The following is a 19,989-nucleotide window of genomic DNA, read 5'->3' as shown; positions in this document are numbered from 1 at the left end:
CAGCAGGGTGCATGTCGGGGGGGGTGTCTTGCATGCATAAGGGGGGGGAAAATACCCCTGTGAGCCCCCATGCTGAGGTGGGCACTCCACTGATGGGATGTGTCCCATGCGGTGACATGTCCTGAGCCTGGGTGAGAGTCCCCAGGGTGCCCGGGGAGGGGGGAGAAGGGGCCAGTCCCTTGGGCAGGGCTGCAGGGGGGGCAAAGTGGGGGGGGCAAAGGGCTCGCACACCCTTCGGCAGTAGGGTTGGGGTAGTGTTGGGGGCTGCTGCAAAAATGGGGTGCTAAGGGGGCTACCCCAGGTCTCCAGCTACAATGCCAGGCTTGACCTGGGCAGGTAGGTGGGACATATCCCCCAGGAGGGGGACAGGCAGCGCTGCTGGCGCTGGGAGAGGTGCAATGAGCACCCGCTGAGCCCCCCCCCCGGGTCTGGGTGGTGGAGGGGGGCACCTCCATCCAGCAGATTTGGGGTGCTGTAGCCGGCCCAGGCATAAAACCCTTCCACGGCTTGATATAAAAAAAGGTGTTTAAGACAGCGCGGAGGCAGAAGGGAGATATTCCCATTGTGAATGTCTTTTAATATTACTGTGGGCTGGCACAAAGCAACACGGTTGCTTAGCAAATGAATCCATCCAGCACCGATCCCATTCCAGGAAGGTGCCTGCTTCACCTGGGCTGTGGAAATTACTGCTGCCAGCACACGAGGACGGGCAAGGGGGGCCTTTAATAAAGAAGAAAAGGCATTGGATGGGGTTTTCCAACCTGGGATGGCTGAGCCGGGGGGGCCCTGGGAGAGATGTGTAATTGGAGAGATGATCTAGGCAGTCATCTGTCTCCAGCTGAGCATGATGAGGTTGTAATTCTCATGAAGGGCAGAGGATTTGCTCTTCTTTCATCGGTATTCCTAGAATCCGCAGCGAGAACTGGTCTGGCCTATTTTACAGTGGGCAGAAAGCATATGATGTTATTTAGTGGGATTAAGAGGTCTGAGGGATCCTAATTTCCTGCGGAGGGTTGCTGAGATGGCCGGCGCGGGGCAGGACAGCCAGTGGTTCGATGGCTGACGGGGCTCTTCTTCTCCGTGGATGCCGCCCGTGGTTGTTCACACCTCGCGCACCGCAGAAAAACGTGCCGGCAGACGTAACAGGTACCATTTTCTACCCACTAATGGGAAACTGTGGCACAGGGACGTGCAGGGATGCATTCCAGGGTGTGGGGCAGTTTCTTCAGGCTGTTTTCTTGCAGTGCAAAGAAATAAATAAGTCTATAGCCAACTCATTATCCCGCGAGTCCCTGCGAGGATTTGGGATTTTGCTCCTGGGAGGCGCCCAGCGTGTTGCTTGGTGCTCCAGAGTGGGTTAATAAAAGCATCTGCAGCGCCAGGCTTTCGGCTGGGGTGGGACGAGGGGCCAGAGCAGCTCCGCAGAGTGATGCCGGGTGTCTGGTGGGGTTGTGCAGATGTGGTGGGGTTGTGCATGGCCCGTGCCAGGCAGCGTGTTGCATTTTACCATTGAGACCCCAGTCCCCAGCCTCCCCCATCCCAGTCTCCATCCCTGGAGGCAGCCGAGTTCAGCGCTGCCATCACAAGTCACGGAGGAGAAATGTCATGGAGAAACTTGGGGTGCAGCTGCTTGGTTCGGCAACTTTCAACGTTAAACACAAACTTATCCCACTGGAAACCGATTTTTCCAGGACGTGGTGATCTATGGCACTTCCCCAAAGCTCCAGGCACGTGAGCACCGTGTGCCCGTTTGGGGGATACGGAGGAAAAATGTTGTCTGCAGCCATGTAAAGAAGGGAGCCGGGAGCGCCGACTCATGCTCTTAATCACGCAGCCGGGAGCGGAGCCGCCTGCTTGCCCTTTGAGACTGCGCCTGCTCCCTTATCGGCCTGACTCTGCCCTCGCAGCCGCGCTGCTCCCACCACCCTGCACCCACTTTGCCCCAAACAGCCGCTTTTCTGCCTGGTATTCTGCCCAGCACCAGGCTGGCATCTGACACACGATGCTCTGCCATCCTGGGAAGTTTTAGGGGTCGGATCCTGTTGGAGAGGAGCGGGATGCTGCAGTCCCTCCGTGTATTTCCCGGTGATGGCCGGGTGCTTTAGCGTGACCCTCGGTATTGCACGGTGCTGACTCCTTGCTACCCAATGCCGCTCGCCCGGATCCTGGTGGAGCCATTTGCCGGTTAGAGGCATCAGTGTTGTGCTGCGCAGCCGGATCCTGCCCTTCCCGCGGCTCCGAGGAGGCAGCCTTCGGGAAGCTGCCAGATTTTGCTGTCTCCTGCCTGTGGACATCCCAGCCGTGCCGTGCCGAGGCCGGGTGCCGGTGCGGGTGCCGGCAGGCGGTGGGACGTGCCGGTTCCTCATCGCAGGCAGCCTGGGGACGGGTGACACGTTATTTTGCTCCAGGCTTCAGGGTCACACCGGTTGTCACACACTTTCCGCATCCTTTGAAATACGTGCTGGATGGCAACGGCAGCGCCGAGGCCGAGGCAGCCTCCGCACGAGCAGCGCGGGAGATGCTGACGGCGATTTTCCACTCCATTTTTGGTACCGAATGGGCAATTAGGTGACAGAGGCAGAGAGGACAGCAGCCCCAGCTTCTGCCTTCAGGGTTTGGCAGCTCGTCTCTACCCCGAGGCTTGTTTCTAGCCCGAGGTTTCCGTGCCGTAAAAGATGGGAACCAGCTGTAGATGATGCATCAGGCGAAGCGGGGTTAAAGTGGCGCAAGATGGTTGCGGAGCCGAGGGTGGAGCGCACGGAAACAGGAAACGTCGGCCTCCCTCTGTGTCACCATTACTGGAACTTGCTTCGTTAAAGGTTTGTTTTCACTTCCAAAATGAAACCCAGCAAGCAGGAGCAAGCCCCTCGTCCCCTGGGATGTTCCCCCCTGCAAGACACAGATGCACGTGCAACCCCGGTCCCCGCGGCGGGACCGAATGGTGAAGTAATGCCAAAGCTGGCAGCTCTCTGCAGCCCTTCTGGTTAATAAACCTCTGCTTGTGCTGCTTCGGCGGCGAAGCAGGTTTGCTTGCAGTGCCTCGGTTTCCCATCCGGCACGCAGAGCCGGTGGCAGCAAGAGGCTGTGGTTTGCTCTTGCTCCGGGGGTGGGTGCTGGGCTGGGAGTTTGCAGCTGTGGGTGCTGCAATTGGTGTTCAAGCTTGCGTTTAAGCAAGAAAAGCAAATGGAGGGGCCAGGCAGGGGCAGGAAGGGGTGAATGGTTGCAGGGGGGGAAGGTTTCTGCCTACCCCCCCCGCCAGCATGACGGTACAGCTCCGAGTGAGCTCAGGGTGGTCGCGGGGTGCATGTCCCGGGGGTGCATGTCCCAGGGGTGCACCCAGGGACCCCTCATCCTGGGTGGAGGGAGGGTTTTGGGGGGGCCCCAAGCAGCCTCCCCAGTCACCGGCTTGGCCGAGACCTTCAGTCTTGAGCAGAAGACTTGGGGCTCCCAGTTTTACGGTGGGAGCAGGAGGAGCTCCGCGGGGGGGGAAGATGCCAGCGGGAGGTGCTGGGGTGCCAGGCGTTGGGTGCGGAGCTCTGACCACGCGTGTGGAGCTCTGACCACGCGTGTGGAGCTCTGACCACGCGTGTGGAGCTCTGATCACACGTGCAGAGCTCTGACCACGCGTGGCTGGCGTTGCCCGTGCACCGGTGCTACGTACAGCTGTCTGGAGGGACGGCGTGTTGCAAAATGTCGTCCTTTGCACCCCAGATACCATATCTGCTATTCACTTCTGGTTTTGGGATCCAGGGAGAATCCCTTCTCTCTGTTTCCATCCCCTCGATTTTGTGGGTGTACCTGGCTGCGACGTGATGTTAAACAATGTCCTTTAATTAATGGCATCCTTGTGGGTTCCCGTTCCCAGCCTAGCGAGGAAATTCAGCGTCACCTTTGCAGAATTTGCAGCCCGAGGAAGCGCAGATAGAGGAAGGGGAAGGTTGTCCTCGTGCTTGAGCTTCTGCTCTGTGCTGTGGATATCTGCAGTTCCCTCTCGGCAGAGTGAAAGAGAACTTAAATGAGCTGATTCTATTTTATTCATATTGAAATGGGCTGCATACGGTGGGAGTGGGGCTGCAGCATCGCTGCGGGCAGGTGGGCTTTTCGAGGCAGGGCTGTGTTTGCAAGGCAACCTTGGGCTCAGGGCTTGGAGAAGGGCTGGAAGGAAAGGCAAAATTCCTGCAAGAAGGATTGAAATCTTGTGAGTTGGGAGGGTGGGAATGGAGATGGTCACATGGAGACCCGGCGCTTGCAGACGTGGCCTTTTGGTTGTTCCAGAGGAGCTCTGCGGGATACTGGAGCGCAGCGCTGGGATGGGAGTTTTGGGGTGTTTGGGGTGTCAAGGTGCCGGTGCTGTCAGCGTGGACCTACACGTGGTCCTGCTTTTTATCTGGCGCCGGTGCACGTGGCTTCCTCCTGTTGCCTGCCGGAACGCGGCCGAGCCGGATCTCTGCCACGGCATCGCAAATGCCCAGCGATACCCCAAAGTCTCAGAGGGTTGGGGACCAACTGTCCTCCCCGCTGTGACCTGGGGACCACCAAGTGCAGGGAGGTTTATAGGAACTGGGGGGCATTTTCCATGTGATGGAGCAGGTTGGATTGTGGCCTGAAGCCACTTGGCATTTCCATCGCTTCCTCCTTTTACATCCCTTTTTCTATTCCTGCCCTCGGCCTGTTGCCCAAGGGGCTGCCTGCCTCTGCCCTCCCCAGCAGCCAAAACCAGAAGTGGGACTTTGACAAGACAGTTCATTGTTAAAAATAACCCCGTCGGCCCGTCTCTGGCAGCGTTGAACCGGGGACAGGCCTTCCCTGCGGTGGGAGATCCGTAATCAATGGGGTGATGGCAGTCGTGTCCCTTGGCACAGGACATCACATACCAGTGGACCCGTACATGCCTGAGCCTGTCCAGCCCTCCCTGTCCTTCGCTTCCCCAAATTAATTTCCTCTTTTTTTTCCCCAGTTGCCGAAGCAGCAATAGGAAGAGCTTAGTGGTGGGCACCCCCTCTCCGACCCTCTCGCGGCCTCTCTCCCCCCTCTCTGTGCCGACAGGTAAGGGCTGTCCCAAGGGGATGGGTTGACCATCTCCCAAAATGACCCAAATATTTTGGAGGGGTGGCAGGGGACCCTTCTGCTTCTGCAGCACCTGTTAGCAGCAGTGGGCTGGCTCCTGGCCGCAGGTGCCTTTTCCAGGAGGGAATAGCTTGGGAAGTGATTTACCCCCTCTTTCCCCTGAAGCAGCAGCCCGTCGCACCCTGGGCATCGCACCGGGGCCGGTATCGGGGTGACTTTTCCCCCTTTCTCCCCACAGCCGGGAGCAGCCCCTTGGACAGCCCACGCAACTTCTCTGCCAGCACCTCCATCAACTTCCCCTTCGCTCGCAGGTGAGCTCCCGGCCCCCCTCCCAGACCATTAATATTCACTAATAATTATAATCCACCAACTGGGACTGTTCTGTTGATCTCAAATGATTTGGTTTTGGTTTTTTGCTTTTTTCTCCCTTATTTTTTTGGTCTGGTGTTCTTTGCTCTGCCGCTGCCATGACCGGTACCTCCCGCTCCCCCAGCCATGCTCCTCGGACTGACAGGTGAGTACTGGAAACCAACTGGGGCTGCGTTCCGGGGAGACGTCTGCTCCGCATCGGCAAGGCCCTTCATTGTGTGCATCCCTGGGAGGGAGATTTTGCTCTGGGATTGGGCTCCCTGCAGCTCCAGGAGCAGAAATATCCCTATACCCATCACACCCTCCCCAGCCACGAGCTCAGCCCCAGCTCGGACCCACTCTGAACGCTCCCGACGGATGCTCGGCAGATATTCGGGGACGGATGCTCGGCTGGGTCCCCGCAGATGCAGATCTTGCTGCATCCCCTCCCCAGCCTGCACTGCTCCAGACACAGATGCCAAAATCCTGTTTAACTAATTAATTAACTGCACGCATGGGGACAGACAGCTGATTTTAACCCATCGATCGTCACATGGAAAAAAACTGGAGGCTTACGGCTGGTTTTCAAGCTTGTAACAGCGAAAAGCCAAACTGCAGGGCTGGGGATTTGCGAGCCTGCCGGCGGCGAGGGCATGCGGTGGGGCCGGTGCCGGATCCGGCACCCTGCCAGCTCCCGTCGTCCTTGGCCCCGCACGGGAAACAGCGGCGGGAGGTGAAGGGCCTCATCTTGACGTGGACATTGCCCCGTCCATTAGAAACATCTCCAAGAGGAAGCATTCGCCTACGTGTGAGCGGTTGCCTTCCTGTTTATAACCGGGCTCTGCTCCGCGGCGCCTGTTGTCTCAGGATGGGTCTTGAGGAATCCCGATTTCTCATAGAACAGTCCCAGAAGGCTGAATTTTGCTCTAATTAAAAATTAGATTCTCACAGAGTTGTTTTTTTTTAACCCATCTGAAACGGATTTGCCACTCGCCCGAGCCCCAGCGCCGTCCCTTTGTGGGGACCCCGCTCGCTGTCACTGTCCCCGTCCCCATGGCCGCCCGCACACCGGGGTTGCAGAACAGCCCCCCTCCCCTGCAAACCCCTCTTATTTCACTCAATTTCAGTCCATTCTGCAAAGAGGTTTCAGGGCTTTGTTATTCAAGCCAAACCTGCATCTTCTTCCCTACCCTTACCGCTCTGACGTTATTTATTTGCATTTAGATGTTGTTTTTTTCCTGTATGTGATTGGCACGTTTGCACTCACAGGGCTGATGGCAGAAGGTGGTCACTGGCTTCGTTACCCTCCTCTGGCTATGGGACCAACACCCCCAGCTCCACTGTCTCGGTAACGTTTACTTTCTCATGACAGCAGGCGAGAAGAACCCAAACCCCCTGATTTTTGGTGAAATGCCTCCTGAGCCCCGCAGTGTTGGTTCCTAGGCAGCCCCTCCATTCCTAGAGGACCACGTGCTTTAGCTGCATCGCGCTTTCCAAATGTGCTTTTAAGAAAGCCGTAGAGCCTCATGAATGGCTTTACAGCATCCCTGGGCTTTACAGCATCCCTGCATGTCATGGCACATCCCGACCATGCAGGGGAATGGCCGGGCAGGAGCTGCCCGGGATGCTGCAGGTACAAGGGATGGGGCTCAGCGGAGCTGGATTGAGTGGGAGAGCTGGAGGGTTTGGGGTGGGAGTGGGCAGCGCAGACCTCCCTGGGCTGGTCTTGCCATCCCTATTTCACATTACTGAGCACAGAGCATGCTGCCCGTCAGTGTTTCCAGCCTCCTAAGAGGCTCCGAGGGATATTTCACTCATGGGTTTGCTGGTTTCCACCCCGCTGCCGGGAAGCACGGATCCTTTTCCCGATCCCCTGCATCTCTCTTTCTTTCCAGTCGTCTTCGTCCTCCCAGGAGCGCCTGCACCAGCTGCCGTACCAACCCACACCCGACGAGCTGCATTTCCTTTCTAAGCATTTCCGCAGTACGGAGAGCGTCACGGACGAGGAGGGGCGGCACTCGCCCTGCCTGCGCCCACGATCGAGGAGCCTCAGGTACGGCACCCGCTGTGGGGAGCACCCACGGTGCTGCTGGGACGATGCACCGGGTGCCGGCACATCCAGCGCATCCTCTGCCCTCTCATAAGCTGTTCCTGGGATGTCCTGGTCCTGCTAAGCCCATCCCAAGGTGTTGACACCGATACGGGTTTTCTCCTTGCAGGGGAGTGGAGAAGCTATGGCTTCAGGTTGTAGATGCCCCATCCCTGGAAATATTCAAGGTCAGGTTGGACGGGGCTCTGAGCAACCTGATCTAGCTGAAGATGTCCCTGCTCATGGCAGGGGGGTTGGACTAGGTGACCTTGAAAGGTCCCTTCCCACCCAAACCGTTCCATGAGTTTGTAATTCTATGATCCTAAGCTCTGTGATTTTGGGCATTAGGGCCTCATTCTCAGCATCTTCTCAGCTGTTGGGATGTGGCATTGCTCCTGGCAGTAGCCAACACCTGAGAGGGAGGTTTCCTGGGGCTGAAGCTGGAGAAAGTGGGATTTGTTCCAAAATAGTTGGTTTGCAGCTTCTTGCTCAATTGTCTCAAAGGTTTCAGAAGAGAGAAGGGGACCGCTGAGCAGAAGCCTGAGCGGTGGGCATCCTTGCAGGGCATGGCTGGGAGGCCACCGGCCTGACCTGCCGTTAAAAGGTTAAAAATCCCATTTCTGGGCTTGGGTAAGGAAACATCACCTCTGTTTGCTGGGGCTCAGCATCAGCCTGGTCTTTGCCTCTGCAAAAAACAAGGAGTGCAGGTGGACAGGCATTTGCGGGCTGGAGAGAGGAAAATTTGGAGAGACCATCAAGCTGGTGGCTGTAGCATCGTGCGAGCTGACCCTACAGACCTGCTGAGCTCTGCGTTGCTGCTCCAAGACTATGCCCCATGCAAGGAGCTGGTCATGTTTTTGCTTGTCCAGCACCAGGAGCTTGTGCTTTTTACAGGGGATGTTTTGGTTAAATCCTCTTTTCCCACTGAAAAAGCTCCCAACCCTCTTTGCGCCAGAGGCAGAGCCGTAGCCCTGCGTGTTGCCGGCTGAAATTTCATTAAAATCAGATTAATTATCTGACAGGGTTTTGTAGGCGGTGAAGTTTTCACCGAGGAGATGCCAGCTCTGCAGTCAGCATGGCATGGCAATGGCTGAGCTGGGGCTGGCAGCAAGCAGCTTGGGTCTGGTTTTAATTGCTGCATTTATTATATAGCGGTTAATGAGTTGCTGGCTGCTCCTGCGACTTGCTTTGTATAAGGGGATCACCAGGCAGGGGCCTGAGAGAGGCAATGTTGGGTGAGGGGAAGAGAGAAGCCTTGTTTAATGAAGGTCCGCCACGAGGTTTGGTTGGGGTTTTTTTGCTGGTGAGCTGCAAAAAGGGCAACAAAGGTGAGAAACTGTGGGATCCAGAGGAAGGAAAGGATGAGCTCGCTCTTCAAAGCCAAGTTGACTGATGCACCAGCCTCTCAGCTCTGGATTTTCAAGTGACTTGAGTTTGGAGGCCTGGATCTGTGGGAGGTTAACCTTCCCTGGACCAGGTGCCAGGAACCACTAGATCCATGCGTGGTGGAAGCTGCTGCTGAAAGTGCTGGCCCAAGGCTGATGGCTCCACTCAGATGAGCTTTAACTGCTTGGGATTGGGAGTTAGGAGGAGGGAACAAATTGCTCTCCAGGGGCAGTAGCTATTTGCGTAGATGTAAATTACTTGGACCTTGTAATGCAACTGGTTTTCTCCCTCTGCAGCCCTGGACGGACGAGTGGAACGTTTGATAATGAGGTTGTGATGATGAACCATGTGTACAAGGAGAGGTTCCCCAAGGTAACTGCCGGGACTGGGTGGGATGAGCACGTTAGTCCCTCCGTGGCATCCTGACAGCATCTTCTCCAGAACAACCTCTTTGTGCTGGAATATAGAATGCATGGGTAGATACCAGGGGGTGTTGAGGACACTGGAGATGTGGTAATGAACTGGGGAGGCAGAGATCTGCGGGTCTGCCTCATCACACGTGCAGGCAGAGGTCTCTGGGAGACTTTGATGGAGTTTTTCCAGTCTGCTGGAAGCTGGGTCCCAGGTGGGGCCGTGATGTGCGTGTGGATATTGGAGCTGCAGGAGGTAGTAGCATGAGATCCTGGCTGGCCAAACCCAATGCATGCCATGGGGACGCATGTTCCCGGGCATCACCATCCATTCTGCCTTGCAGGCCACAGCCCAAATGGAAGAGCGTCTGCAGGACACCATCACAAACTTCTCTCCGAGCAGCACTCTGCCACTGGCAGACGGGGTGCTGGGCTTCATCCACCACCAAATCATCGAGCTGGCCCGCGACTGCCTGGCAAAGTCCCAAGGAGCTCTCATCACCTCCCGCTACTTCATGGAGCTGCAGGAGAAACTCGAGAAGATGCTCCGGGATGTGAGTACAGGGCAGTTCCCTGGCTGGTGCCATCTCCTGAGGCTACCGATAGACGCCTGGCTTCTGTCTCCTCTCTGGCAGGCTCAAGAACGTTCGGAGAGTGAGGAGGTGAAGTTCATTGACCAACTGGTGAGGAAGCTGCTGATCATCATCTCCCGTCCTGCTCGCCTTCTGGAGTGCCTGGTAAGACACGGCACCGGCAGCTCATCATGTTTCTTATCTTTCATGGTCCGTGCCCGCCCGGAGAGGAGGCTTTGCTTCCTCTCTGGGTAGACGCAGACCATGAAAGACAAGGCATCTCCTCACTACCTTGCCTGGTCCACCATGGGAACCGCTGCTCCACACCATCCTGGTCAGGCTGCAGCAAGGAGCTGAGACCATTCCTAGCATTAAAGCCATTTCTTGCAGAGGAGAAGCTGGTTTTTCCTAGTGGAGTAGTGGGATGTGAACTTCTTAGCAAGCTTTCTCATCCATTTTCAGGTTTATTTTAGCTGTTGTGCTGAATTTCTAAAGCACTTGCCTTTGTGCTATGGTTCCTGCAGCTGGAAGAAGGAGCTGTGATGAAGTGTGCTGCTGGTGTGCTCTCCTTGGTTTCCCCTCCAAGGCCAACTCACGGGGCTCCGTTTTTTTCCATCAACCCTTCACATGGGGAACAATGCTAGAAACAGGAGCAGAGTGTTTAGCTTGCTCCTGCAAGCATCCAGAGCCTGTCCCCAATTACAGGTGTCACCTGCAAAGCTTAGAGGAAAGGTTTAACTTTGCAAAGTCTCGCTCCTCAGCTGTGCTTGGTTTTCCCCATCCAGGAGTTTGACCCGGAGGAGTTTTACCATCTCCTGGAAGCTGCAGAAGGACACGCCAAAGTTGGCCAGGGAATAAAGACTGATATTCCCCGATACATCATCAGCCAACTGGGGCTCGTCAAGGACCCACTGGAGGGTAGGGAACTGCTTGGGTTGCTGGCCCCCGAGGCCTGCAGTGGGATGCGGACTTCCAGTTTGGCCACTGGCGAGCGTGAATGAGCACTGGGAGGTGGCAGGGGGACCGGCAGGGCTGAGCTGGTGTCATGGGGTGGGTCACAGCAGGACCAGGATGGTGTCCAGGTCTCCTGGCCAGCCCCACATCCCTCGTTATTGCTCCCAACACGTTCAGCAAAGCAGATTAAGCTCAAGAACGCTTAATTCATAGGAAGCCAGGGCCTTGGGGGGGAACCATAATCCCTGAAGAACACGGGAATGACCATGGAAAAAAGAGAATTATATAAATGTTTAACCTCCTGTTGAACCTCTTAACGCCATGACCTGAATTTCTCCATACAATAGCTCGAGCAAAGCGTGTGGCTAAATCCCCGCGGGATCTCTGAGTTTGGAGGGAGAGTGGTTGGTGGGGGGTTATTTTGGTGGGGGATGACCATGAAGAAGGTGAAAACCATCCCTGTCTTCTACAGAAATGGTCCAGCTGGATCACTTTGACAGCGGGAACACCATCACACCGGAGAACGATGATGCCTGTGAGGTGAGCACGGTCCTACCTGCCTGTCCCACCTGCTGCCTCCAGCTTCGTCCTGCCTCACCCCACACCAAAGCTCCTTCCAGCAGCTCGTCTGCTATCTTAGGCTGGGAGATGTTAATTCAGGTTGTCCCTAAGGGTGACTTGTATTCAGGTGTAATATCTCACAGTCCCTCGTCTGGCTTCTTCAGTGGACAAAGCTCAAGAGAGGGGCTCTTGATCTGCAGAGCATCTTGCTCTTCTGGTTTGGGGTTTGTGGCTGGAGAGGGCTCAGGGAGGGATGTTCTCTGGCAGCAAGGAGTGCGAGGAGGTGATACGTGATGTTGCTCGGTGAATTCCTGCCTGCACTCAGAGCGCTAGCACGCCGGGAAACCTTAAAAACCTCTGTCCTTCAGATCCAGCCTTCAGCCACTGCTCCTCGGAGGAAGCCGTGCGAGGGAGACTTTGAGACCATCAAGCTGATCAGCAACGGGGCTTACGGGTCAGTTGGGAAGTTCCTAACACTTGTCTCCCTCCGTAAACATCTCCAAAGTCCTCCCCATCCGAGCCCTGTGGTGCTGCATGGTTGGTCCTGATAGTTGGAGGACATGTTTTGAGGTCCAGCTGTTTCGCTGTCTCCTAGGGCCGTGTACCTGGTGAGGCACAGGGAGACGCGGCAGCGCTTCGCCTTGAAGAAAATCAATAAGCAGAACCTCATCTTGAGGAACCAGATCCAGCAGGTGTTTGTGGAGAGGGACATCCTCACCTTTGCGGAGAACCCCTTCGTGGTCAGCATGTTCTGCTCCTTTGAGACGAAGCGACACCTCTGCATGGTGATGGAGTATGTGGAAGGTGAGAATGGGATCCGGGGCTGGACAGTGCAGCGGGGACAGGGGAATATCAATGTCTGAGTATCGAGGACACCACCGGGACATCTCCTGCCCTGCTTTGCTCCAGGGAGCAGAGGGAAGCACAAGGAGATGCTTTGGTGATCCTGAGTCTCACCTCAATGAAGGTGGTGACCATGCTCATCTAGGAGACGGTTTTTGCCCCATTCCCAGGGATCAACACTGCTTCCAAGGAGGGATGGGAGGGTCTGGCTGGGAGCCTGCTTGGCAGGAGAGGCAACATAGCCCTGCCCGGTGACGTCCCTGCCTTCTCTGAGCCTCCCGTGCTCAGGAGGACCCGTGTCCCTGCAGGGGGGGATTGTGCCACGTTGCTGAAGAACATGGGCCCACTGCCCGTCGACATGGCGAAGATGTACTTCGCTGAGACCGTTCTTGCGCTGGAGTATCTCCACAACTACGGCATCGTCCACCGGGACCTCAAACCTGACAAGTGAGGATGTGGGTCAGGTCTGAGCAAGGACAGGGTTGGGTTTGGATGGGGAAGGGAGAGGGACTGATCCAAGCCAAGAGGGTAAGGGAGAATGAGGTCATGGGTTTTTGGTGCCCAAAGACCTGGTTCTGTGCCATTGCACCAGGACCAGAGGTCTTGGAGTCTGCCTGGTCCTGCCCAGGTCTCCCCAGAAGCAAAGAGCATCATCATGGGGCATCTGTCGTCTCTTGCAGTTTGCTCATCACCTCCATGGGCCACATAAAGCTGACAGACTTTGGTCTGTCAAAGATCGGCTTGATGAACATGACCACGAACCTCTACGAAGGGCATATGGAGAAGGACACTCGGGAGTTCATGGACAAGCAGGTACGAGGTCCTGCTCCGCTTGGCCGATCTGCCATCACCAGGCACGGGGATAGCCTCAGGACTTGTTGCAAAGGTCATTGCAGAGGTGTCAGCCACCGCTTCCCACGCAGGTGTGTGGTACTCCGGAGTACATCGCCCCAGAAGTCATCCTCATACAGGGCTACGGGAAGCCCGTTGACTGGTGGGCCATGGGCATCATCCTCTATGAGTTCCTGGTGGGCTGCGTCCCCTTCTTTGGAGACACCCCTGAGGAGCTCTTTGGGCAGGTCATCAGCGGTGAGTATCAGTGGCAACTTTGCTCCTCCATTCGCTCTTCCCAGCAGTCATGGCTCATCCTTAACAAATGGAGAGCTTCATTCCTTCGTTTCATACTCAGCTAAATGGTGAGGAGGCTCCTCAAGCTTTGATTTCCCAGTTTGGGAGGACGCTTTCATCTGCTGCGGCTCCTGGGGGATTTTTCTCTTGCCCAGAAGTGACTTGTCCTGCGACCTCGCATCACCACAGCCCCCATCGTGTCCAAACTCTTCCAGCCACTCTGAACTCCTTTTCCTTTTTCCTTGCAGATGAAATTATGTGGCCGGAAGGGGACGAGGCTCTTCCCGCGGATGCCCAGGACCTGATCACACGGTTGCTGAGACAGTGTCCCCTCGAGCGCTTGGGCACCGGTACGCGTGGCAGCCCCCGTCCAGCACTCGGGGGGGTTACCTGGAACCCTAATTCATGTCAAGCCATTTTCTGAAACCAAAGCGTGTCCTGGCACATTGAGGATGCTCAGGGGAGGTCACCTGCTTGGGGTTCACCCCGGGAAGGCAGCTCAGGGCTCCAGGCCATCCTGTTTTAAGTCATTTGCTCTGCATGGAGGAGAGACCGTGTTGTTTGGGCTGGCAGCGGGAGCATCCCGGATCCTGCCCCGTCCCCCTGATGTAGGTTTCTCTGCCTGGCAGGGGGTGCGCACGAGGTGAAGCACCATTCCTTCTTCCTCCACCTGGACTGGAACGGGTTGCTGCGGCAGAAGGCCGAGTTCATCCCCCAGCTGGAGTCAGAGGACGACACCAGCTACTTTGACAGTGAGGCCAAATCCATCCCCTTTCCCACCCTCTGCCAATCCGTTATCTCAGCTGCAGGTCGGATGCTCCCGCAGGAGATGAAAATCTCCTGGGTAAAGTTGGTTGCTTTACAACCGAAGTCACAAAACAGATGCAATCCTGTTTCCAGGCTGCTCAGCCTTACCAAAAGCCTTATTTTCTTACCCCAAAGCTTTCCTGGGATTTGGGACCAGGCTGTCAGCTCCCTGCGGGTGCAGGTCCCACCGGGGCCCCATGGGCAGGCAGGACGTGGTGTGTTGCAGGCAGGGTGACAGCCCTGCCTGCTCTGGCTCTTGCTTTCAGCTCGCTCCGAGAGGTACCGCCATTTGGATTCGGAGGATGAAGAAACCAACGATGAGGAATCATCTGTGGAGATCGGGCAGTTCTCCTCCTGCTCCCATCGTTTCAGCAAGGTGCTCCAATCCCTCCTCCAAAAAGATGGGTGCTGTGGCTGGCACGGTTGTGCCAAGCATCAGTGTCCTGGCTGATGCTGGAGCCCCTGGGGATTCCTGAATATCTGCTCCTTGCTGATGGCTCGTCTCCTCCTCAGGTGTACAGCAGCTCCGAATTCCTGGCGGCTAACTCCAACCTCAGCCTCTCATCCTCCGACCGGAGTCACAGCGAGGACAAAGAGGAGCGATGGGACAGGCACTCAGGAGACGAGGACCGGAGCCGGCTGGCAGGCACAGAGCCCCGGTGCGTGCTGAGATGGGGGATGCAACGCTGATGTGGGTTTGTGCCGGTGCCGAGGCTTTGTGCCAGCGTGGAGGGTTTTTGCCAGCACCGAGGGTTTGCAGAGGCATCGGTGGGAGGTGTCTGGGGGTGCTGAGGCGGCTCAGTGTCATCCCCCTTGCCCATCTTTGATTTTCCTGAGCCCTCCTGCTCTCTCCACACAGGCTCCGCTCCTGGACGTCCTGCAGCTCCACGCCGTACACCTCCCGGCACGAGCGAAGCCGCAGCCCCGCCACGCTGCCCAGCACCTACAGCTTGGACACCATGCCCAAGTTTGCCTTCTCCTCAGAGGATGAAAGCCCTTGTGTGGCATCCTCCAAGCCAGAGAGACCCAAGTTTGTGCTGGGAGACCCCGACGCGGGGACCGGCAGCACGGCGAAGCCCTCAGCACTATCTGGTGTGTTGGCTGTGGGCACTGGTGCGGGATGCTCCGGGACCAGCCGGGGTCCTGTGTGGCATGGGGTGGCTTTTCTATGTCCCCAAACTCTCCCTCCTCCCCTCTGTGCAGCTGATCTCGTCAGCCTGAACCGTATCCGTCTCCGGAGCAATAGCACCGGCACCAAAAACTCAACTCCCCGGGGCCTGGAGCCGGGCGGGAGCCGTCGGCTGGGCAGCCAGAAGGACGTGCCAGACAAGCAGAGAGCCTCGCCAGGCAGCCGTGTCCCCAAATCTGCCTCCGTCTCAGCCCTGTCCCTCATCATCACCTCAGGTCTGTGTGCCGTGCGGTTTATCCTGCTGGATGGCGGTTGCCATGTGGTTTTCCCAGGCTGAGCTTGGCTTCTCCCGCTTGCAGATGACTTTGGCGGCGGTGCCCTGATGAGCCCCATCTCCCCCCACTCCCTCTCCTCCAACCCCTCTTCCCGTGACTCCTCCCCAAGCCGAGACTCATCCCTCGCCATCGCCAGCCTGCGGCCCCCCATCATCATCCATAGCTCGGGCAAGAAGTACGGCTTCACCCTGCGAGCCATCCGCGTCTACATGGGGGACAGCGACGTCTATACTGTCCACCATATGGTCTGGGTACGTGGCCTGGGCTCCACGTGGAGAAGGACTGGTGGTGCCAGACACCGTGTTTCCTGATGGGAAAACCCCCAGAGGAAACTTCGGTTTGTACCCAAATAAAACCTTGGTCTCTCAATTGCAGAGCGTGGAAGAGGGAAGCCCTGCGCAGGAAGCAGGGCTGAGAGCAGGCGATCTCATCACACATGTGAACGGCGAGTCAGTGCTGGGTTTAGTTCACCGGGACGTCGTGGAGCTGCTGCTGAAGGTAGGTGACCGGCACTGCTCTGCTCACCTGGGACTGGTGCATCAATCCAGTGGCTCCCCAGCATCGCCTCTGCCAGCAGCCGAGGCAGGAGCCAGTTTGGATCCGGTGCTTAGATCCGGCACGCTGCAGCAATTCATTTTCCATCCCTCAGAGTGGGAATAAAGTGGCCCTGCGGACCACCGCCCTGGAGAACACCTCCATTAAAATCGGCCCTGCTCGGAAAAACAGTTCCAAGACGAGGATGGCGCGGAGAAGTAAGAAGAGCAGGAAAAGGGACGGCCAGGACAGGTGGGTAGAACCGGAGCGGGATAAAATGGCATTTCTCCCGGCGTGTCCTTGAAGCTGGGGGGGAATGCTCCGGCTCTGTCACACTGGGGTGTCCAGTGGGCTCCAGTCCTACTGGCACCAGCTGAGCAGACTCAGGGCCACCAGCTTTAAGGAGAAGCCGAGGCTATTCCTTTCCTGCTACCTTTGTCCCCCTGCCTCCCCCAGGAGAAAATCCCTTTTCAAGAAGATCTCCAAGCAGTCGTCGGTCCTCCACACCAGCCGCAGCTTCTCCTCCGGTCTCCATCACTCGCTCTCCTCCAGCGAGAGCCTCCCGGAGTCCCCCACGCACAGCCTGTCCCCGGGTCCCGCGACACCCTGCCGCAGCCCCGCTCCCGACCTGCCCCCAGGTACCCCAACCCACGGCGGGGTTGGGGGGGGATATTTGCTCCGGGCAAGGCGGGGATGCCACATGTCCCTCCATCCTTCGCGGTGACCTGTTTCTCTTTGTACGGCAGATGCTGCGTCCCCGCAGAGCACCTCTCCCTCCTCCAGCACCCCAACGTCGCCCGCCGGCCACGTGCGCCCCAGCTCCCTGCACGGGTTGGCACCCAAACTGGGTGGGCAACGCTACAAAGTGGGACGTCGCAAGTCCACCAGCAGCATCCCCCCCTCACCCCTCGCCTGCACCCCTTCCTCCGCCCAGCGCCCGCCTTCTCCCCAGCGCTCCCCGTCTCCGCTTCCCGGGTACCCCAAAACCCCCCATTCCTTTCAGGGCAAGACCCTGTCCCCCCCCACCATCGTCCGGCAGAGCTCGCGACCCCGCAGCGCCGACTGCCCCCGCTCCCCTCTCCTCAAACGCGTTCAGTCGGCCGAGAAGATCGTCACTATCCTGGCGGAGAAGAAAACTGGCGGCGGCCGCAAGCTGGGGTTGGAGATGCCAGCGATGGATGGGGAAGCCATTGGGGATGGCGAAGCGTCGGCGTACCCCGGGGAGCACGGTTATCACCCTGCCGGCTCCCGGCTTGGGGAGAGGCACGACCGGGACCAGGAGGTGGTGGTCATGCGGCGCTTGAACCTCTCTGAGCGCCGGGACTCCTTCAAGAAGCAAGAAGCGGTTCAAGAAGTGAGTTTCGATGAACCGGAGACGGTGCCGGCAAGCGAAGACAGCGGCAAGAGCGAAGCTGGGCAGGGTGTAGCTCTCCAGTGCGGCGGCATGGCCGGCGTGGAGCCGAAGCCGAAGCCCAGCCCGGTCCCGCAGATCGCGGTGCAGGGCTCCGAGAGCGACGAGCAGGAGCCGGCGGCAGCCGAGTGGGAATGCCAGGGCTCCTACCCCATCGGCAACACCGAGCAGCCAGACGGCAGCATCTCATCGCCGCGGCGGGATGGGTGCGAATATCGGGACCGCGGCTCCCGGCAGCATCGGAACTGCGGGGAGAGAGCAACCAGGCACCGGCAACCACCGCGGGTGCCGCCGGCACTGCTGGCTCACGGCCAGGAGCCAGCGGGTGCTCGGCTCCCGGCACCCCGGGGCAGCACGTGGAGCGGGGCCGAACACGCCTGAGCCCCACGCCGGCACCCACGGATGGTTCAGCTTCCCCACAGCATCCCACCGCCTCCCCGAAAAACCCATCCCGTGTGGCGTATCCGTGAGATAAACGTCCTCGGAGCCATTTTGGACGTCGGCGCTGGCCGGGCTGGCTGCACCCCGGCACTTCGCCTCCCCCGAAGGCTTTTTGTACTCCCCGAAAGATGCTCATATTTTTATAGAGACGCGGGAGCTTTTCCGGTGGCGGCGTTTCCCCGGCAGGGCCCCAGCCTTTGTGTATAGAAAGGACTCGATGCAAATATTCGTTAATTAATTTATTACTTTTTATAAGCTAAACGGGCAGTGCAGGACCGTCACAGGGTCCGACTCGGCCCCAGGAGGGGTCCCAGGCTTTTCCGTGCGTCTCCCAGCTCCCAGCCGGATGACAGGCTCTTTTCTAACCTTGCAAAGACCCACTTTAACGTCAGTGTTAGCTGGAAACACCCCAAATCTCCTAAGAAACCCCCGTCAGGAGGGGTAATTGTAATATTTAAAATAAAAAAACCAAAACCCACAGCAACATCCCCCAAACGCTGGCAGCCCGAGCTGGGATGCATATGGGTGATTTTATATGCATATGGTTCATCGTATGATGATGCATATGGTTCATTTTATAAGCGTACAGCGGATGTAAAGGTTTTAATTCTTTTATTTGGAACCTTTTGGAGCCACCCGGCTCCATCAGCTCTTCCAGGCGGGAAAAGCAGAGACCTCCCCGTGGGGTCAGCAATCGGATGCGAATACTAATGGGATTTTTAGGGTCGGTCTTTGCTTTTTGCATTTCTTCTGCCACCACAGCCCGCGGCATTTGTCGGTGGGTGCATACAGACATCCGTGAAAAGCCAGTATTTCTTTTTTTTTTTTAAAAAACCCAACCCAGCGAGCGCCTGTGCTGCTGCTTCATTTGTAATTTGGAAATTTCATCCCTCTCTTCTCCCCTGTCGCTTTTTATCCAGCAAACTACAGCTCAACCTGGCATTTCCCCCCTCCATTTCTACTGTTTTCTATGATATAAACGTTTCCATTTGACAATGCATGTACCGGCTTTTCCCCTGTGCCACGGTTTGCCGCCCCGGTGCTTTGAGCACCGTGCTGGCGATGGGGGGGACCGTCCCCGGTTTGCTGACCCCCCTGCCGTCGGGCATCACCGCGCCACTGCCGACGGGCGCATTTCCTACCCCAATGCAGCCAACGGATTTTTTGGCTGCGTGTTGGATATTTTGTGCGCGTGCGGTTTGTGCCAGGCTCCGTATCCTGCTTCTCCTGCCTTTAAACCGGCGCCGTTTAACCCCAAAAAACGAGCAGCCGGAGCTGCTCGGCGTTTCGTTTGCTTCTTCCTCCACCGTCTGTATTAAGGTCTCAGGAAGGCAGCGGGATTTGGGGGAGACACCGGGCACCCCGTGTCCACCGGCACTGTGGGAAAGGAGGGTTCAGCTGCACACCGGTAGCGTGGATATGGCGGGAAAAGGATTTTTTTAATGGAAAATATCTTAAAAGCCAAGGGGACCGTGTCTTCCTGCCCAGCGCCCAGCTCTGTTCTTACCTTCGGGAAGTTTTATGTTGTATTAAAATTGTTCCTTGCGATGAGCCCGCGGTGTGGTGTCTGCAGCCGGGGCGGGTGGATTCGGCGCTGCCGGCACTGGCGCGTGGCTGGGAAGGGAGCGCCCGTTGCGTGGGGTGATGGCGAGGGGTAAATGGGACTGGTGGGTGCTGGAGCTGCCGCAGCTCGGGCAGGGAGGGCTGGGGGAACATGGCCCTGCCAGCGGCACGCCTGGCACCGTGCTTGGCTCTGGCCCTGGGCCTGGACTGTGGGTGCCCGGTGCCGTGCCCGGTGCAGCACCCGGTGCCCGGTGCAGTACCCCATGTCCACAGCACCCACAGCCCAATGCGGTGCCCAGTGCTGTGCCCCATGCCCAGTACAGTCCCAGTGCCAAGTGCCGTTCCCCATACCCGCTGCAGTGCCCCATGCCCGGTGCAGTCCCGGTGCTGTGCCCCATGCCCGGTGCAGTG

At 57.6% G+C, this 19,989-nt stretch overlaps 1 protein-coding gene across 1 annotated transcript in view; it reads left to right on the top strand.

Annotated features, from left to right (window-relative positions):
* The window catches only part of MAST3 (microtubule associated serine/threonine kinase 3), a 27,216-nt gene extending 8,379 nt beyond the window's left edge, over window positions 1-18,837 (top strand). Inside the window, exons 3-28 of the mRNA XM_010562304.1 lie at window positions 4,958-5,046; window positions 5,306-5,378; window positions 5,561-5,581; window positions 6,685-6,763; window positions 7,311-7,468; window positions 9,187-9,262; window positions 9,645-9,854; window positions 9,936-10,037; window positions 10,658-10,790; window positions 11,299-11,366; window positions 11,756-11,841; window positions 11,983-12,191; window positions 12,539-12,677; window positions 12,911-13,043; window positions 13,154-13,319; window positions 13,607-13,708; window positions 13,988-14,110; window positions 14,432-14,541; window positions 14,679-14,824; window positions 15,025-15,257; window positions 15,369-15,569; window positions 15,654-15,880; window positions 16,005-16,127; window positions 16,279-16,415; window positions 16,620-16,801; window positions 16,910-18,837. Coding sequence (XP_010560606.1) covers window positions 4,958-5,046; window positions 5,306-5,378; window positions 5,561-5,581; window positions 6,685-6,763; window positions 7,311-7,468; window positions 9,187-9,262; window positions 9,645-9,854; window positions 9,936-10,037; window positions 10,658-10,790; window positions 11,299-11,366; window positions 11,756-11,841; window positions 11,983-12,191; window positions 12,539-12,677; window positions 12,911-13,043; window positions 13,154-13,319; window positions 13,607-13,708; window positions 13,988-14,110; window positions 14,432-14,541; window positions 14,679-14,824; window positions 15,025-15,257; window positions 15,369-15,569; window positions 15,654-15,880; window positions 16,005-16,127; window positions 16,279-16,415; window positions 16,620-16,801; window positions 16,910-17,955 — 4,372 coding nt within the window. The 3' untranslated portion in view covers window positions 17,956-18,837. The remainder of the gene's footprint in view (window positions 1-4,957; window positions 5,047-5,305; window positions 5,379-5,560; window positions 5,582-6,684; window positions 6,764-7,310; window positions 7,469-9,186; window positions 9,263-9,644; window positions 9,855-9,935; window positions 10,038-10,657; window positions 10,791-11,298; window positions 11,367-11,755; window positions 11,842-11,982; window positions 12,192-12,538; window positions 12,678-12,910; window positions 13,044-13,153; window positions 13,320-13,606; window positions 13,709-13,987; window positions 14,111-14,431; window positions 14,542-14,678; window positions 14,825-15,024; window positions 15,258-15,368; window positions 15,570-15,653; window positions 15,881-16,004; window positions 16,128-16,278; window positions 16,416-16,619; window positions 16,802-16,909) is intronic.
* Window positions 18,838-19,989: the final 1,152 nt, after the last annotated feature.

The sequence above is a fragment of the Haliaeetus leucocephalus genome, unplaced genomic scaffold (genome assembly GCF_000737465.1).
Source record: "Haliaeetus leucocephalus isolate CR32 unplaced genomic scaffold, Haliaeetus_leucocephalus-4.0 Scaffold157, whole genome shotgun sequence".
Classification (NCBI taxonomy): Eukaryota; Metazoa; Chordata; class Aves; order Accipitriformes; family Accipitridae; genus Haliaeetus; species Haliaeetus leucocephalus.
Note: the sequence above shows the minus strand (reverse complement) of the source record. Positions and strands in the feature narration are given on the sequence as shown.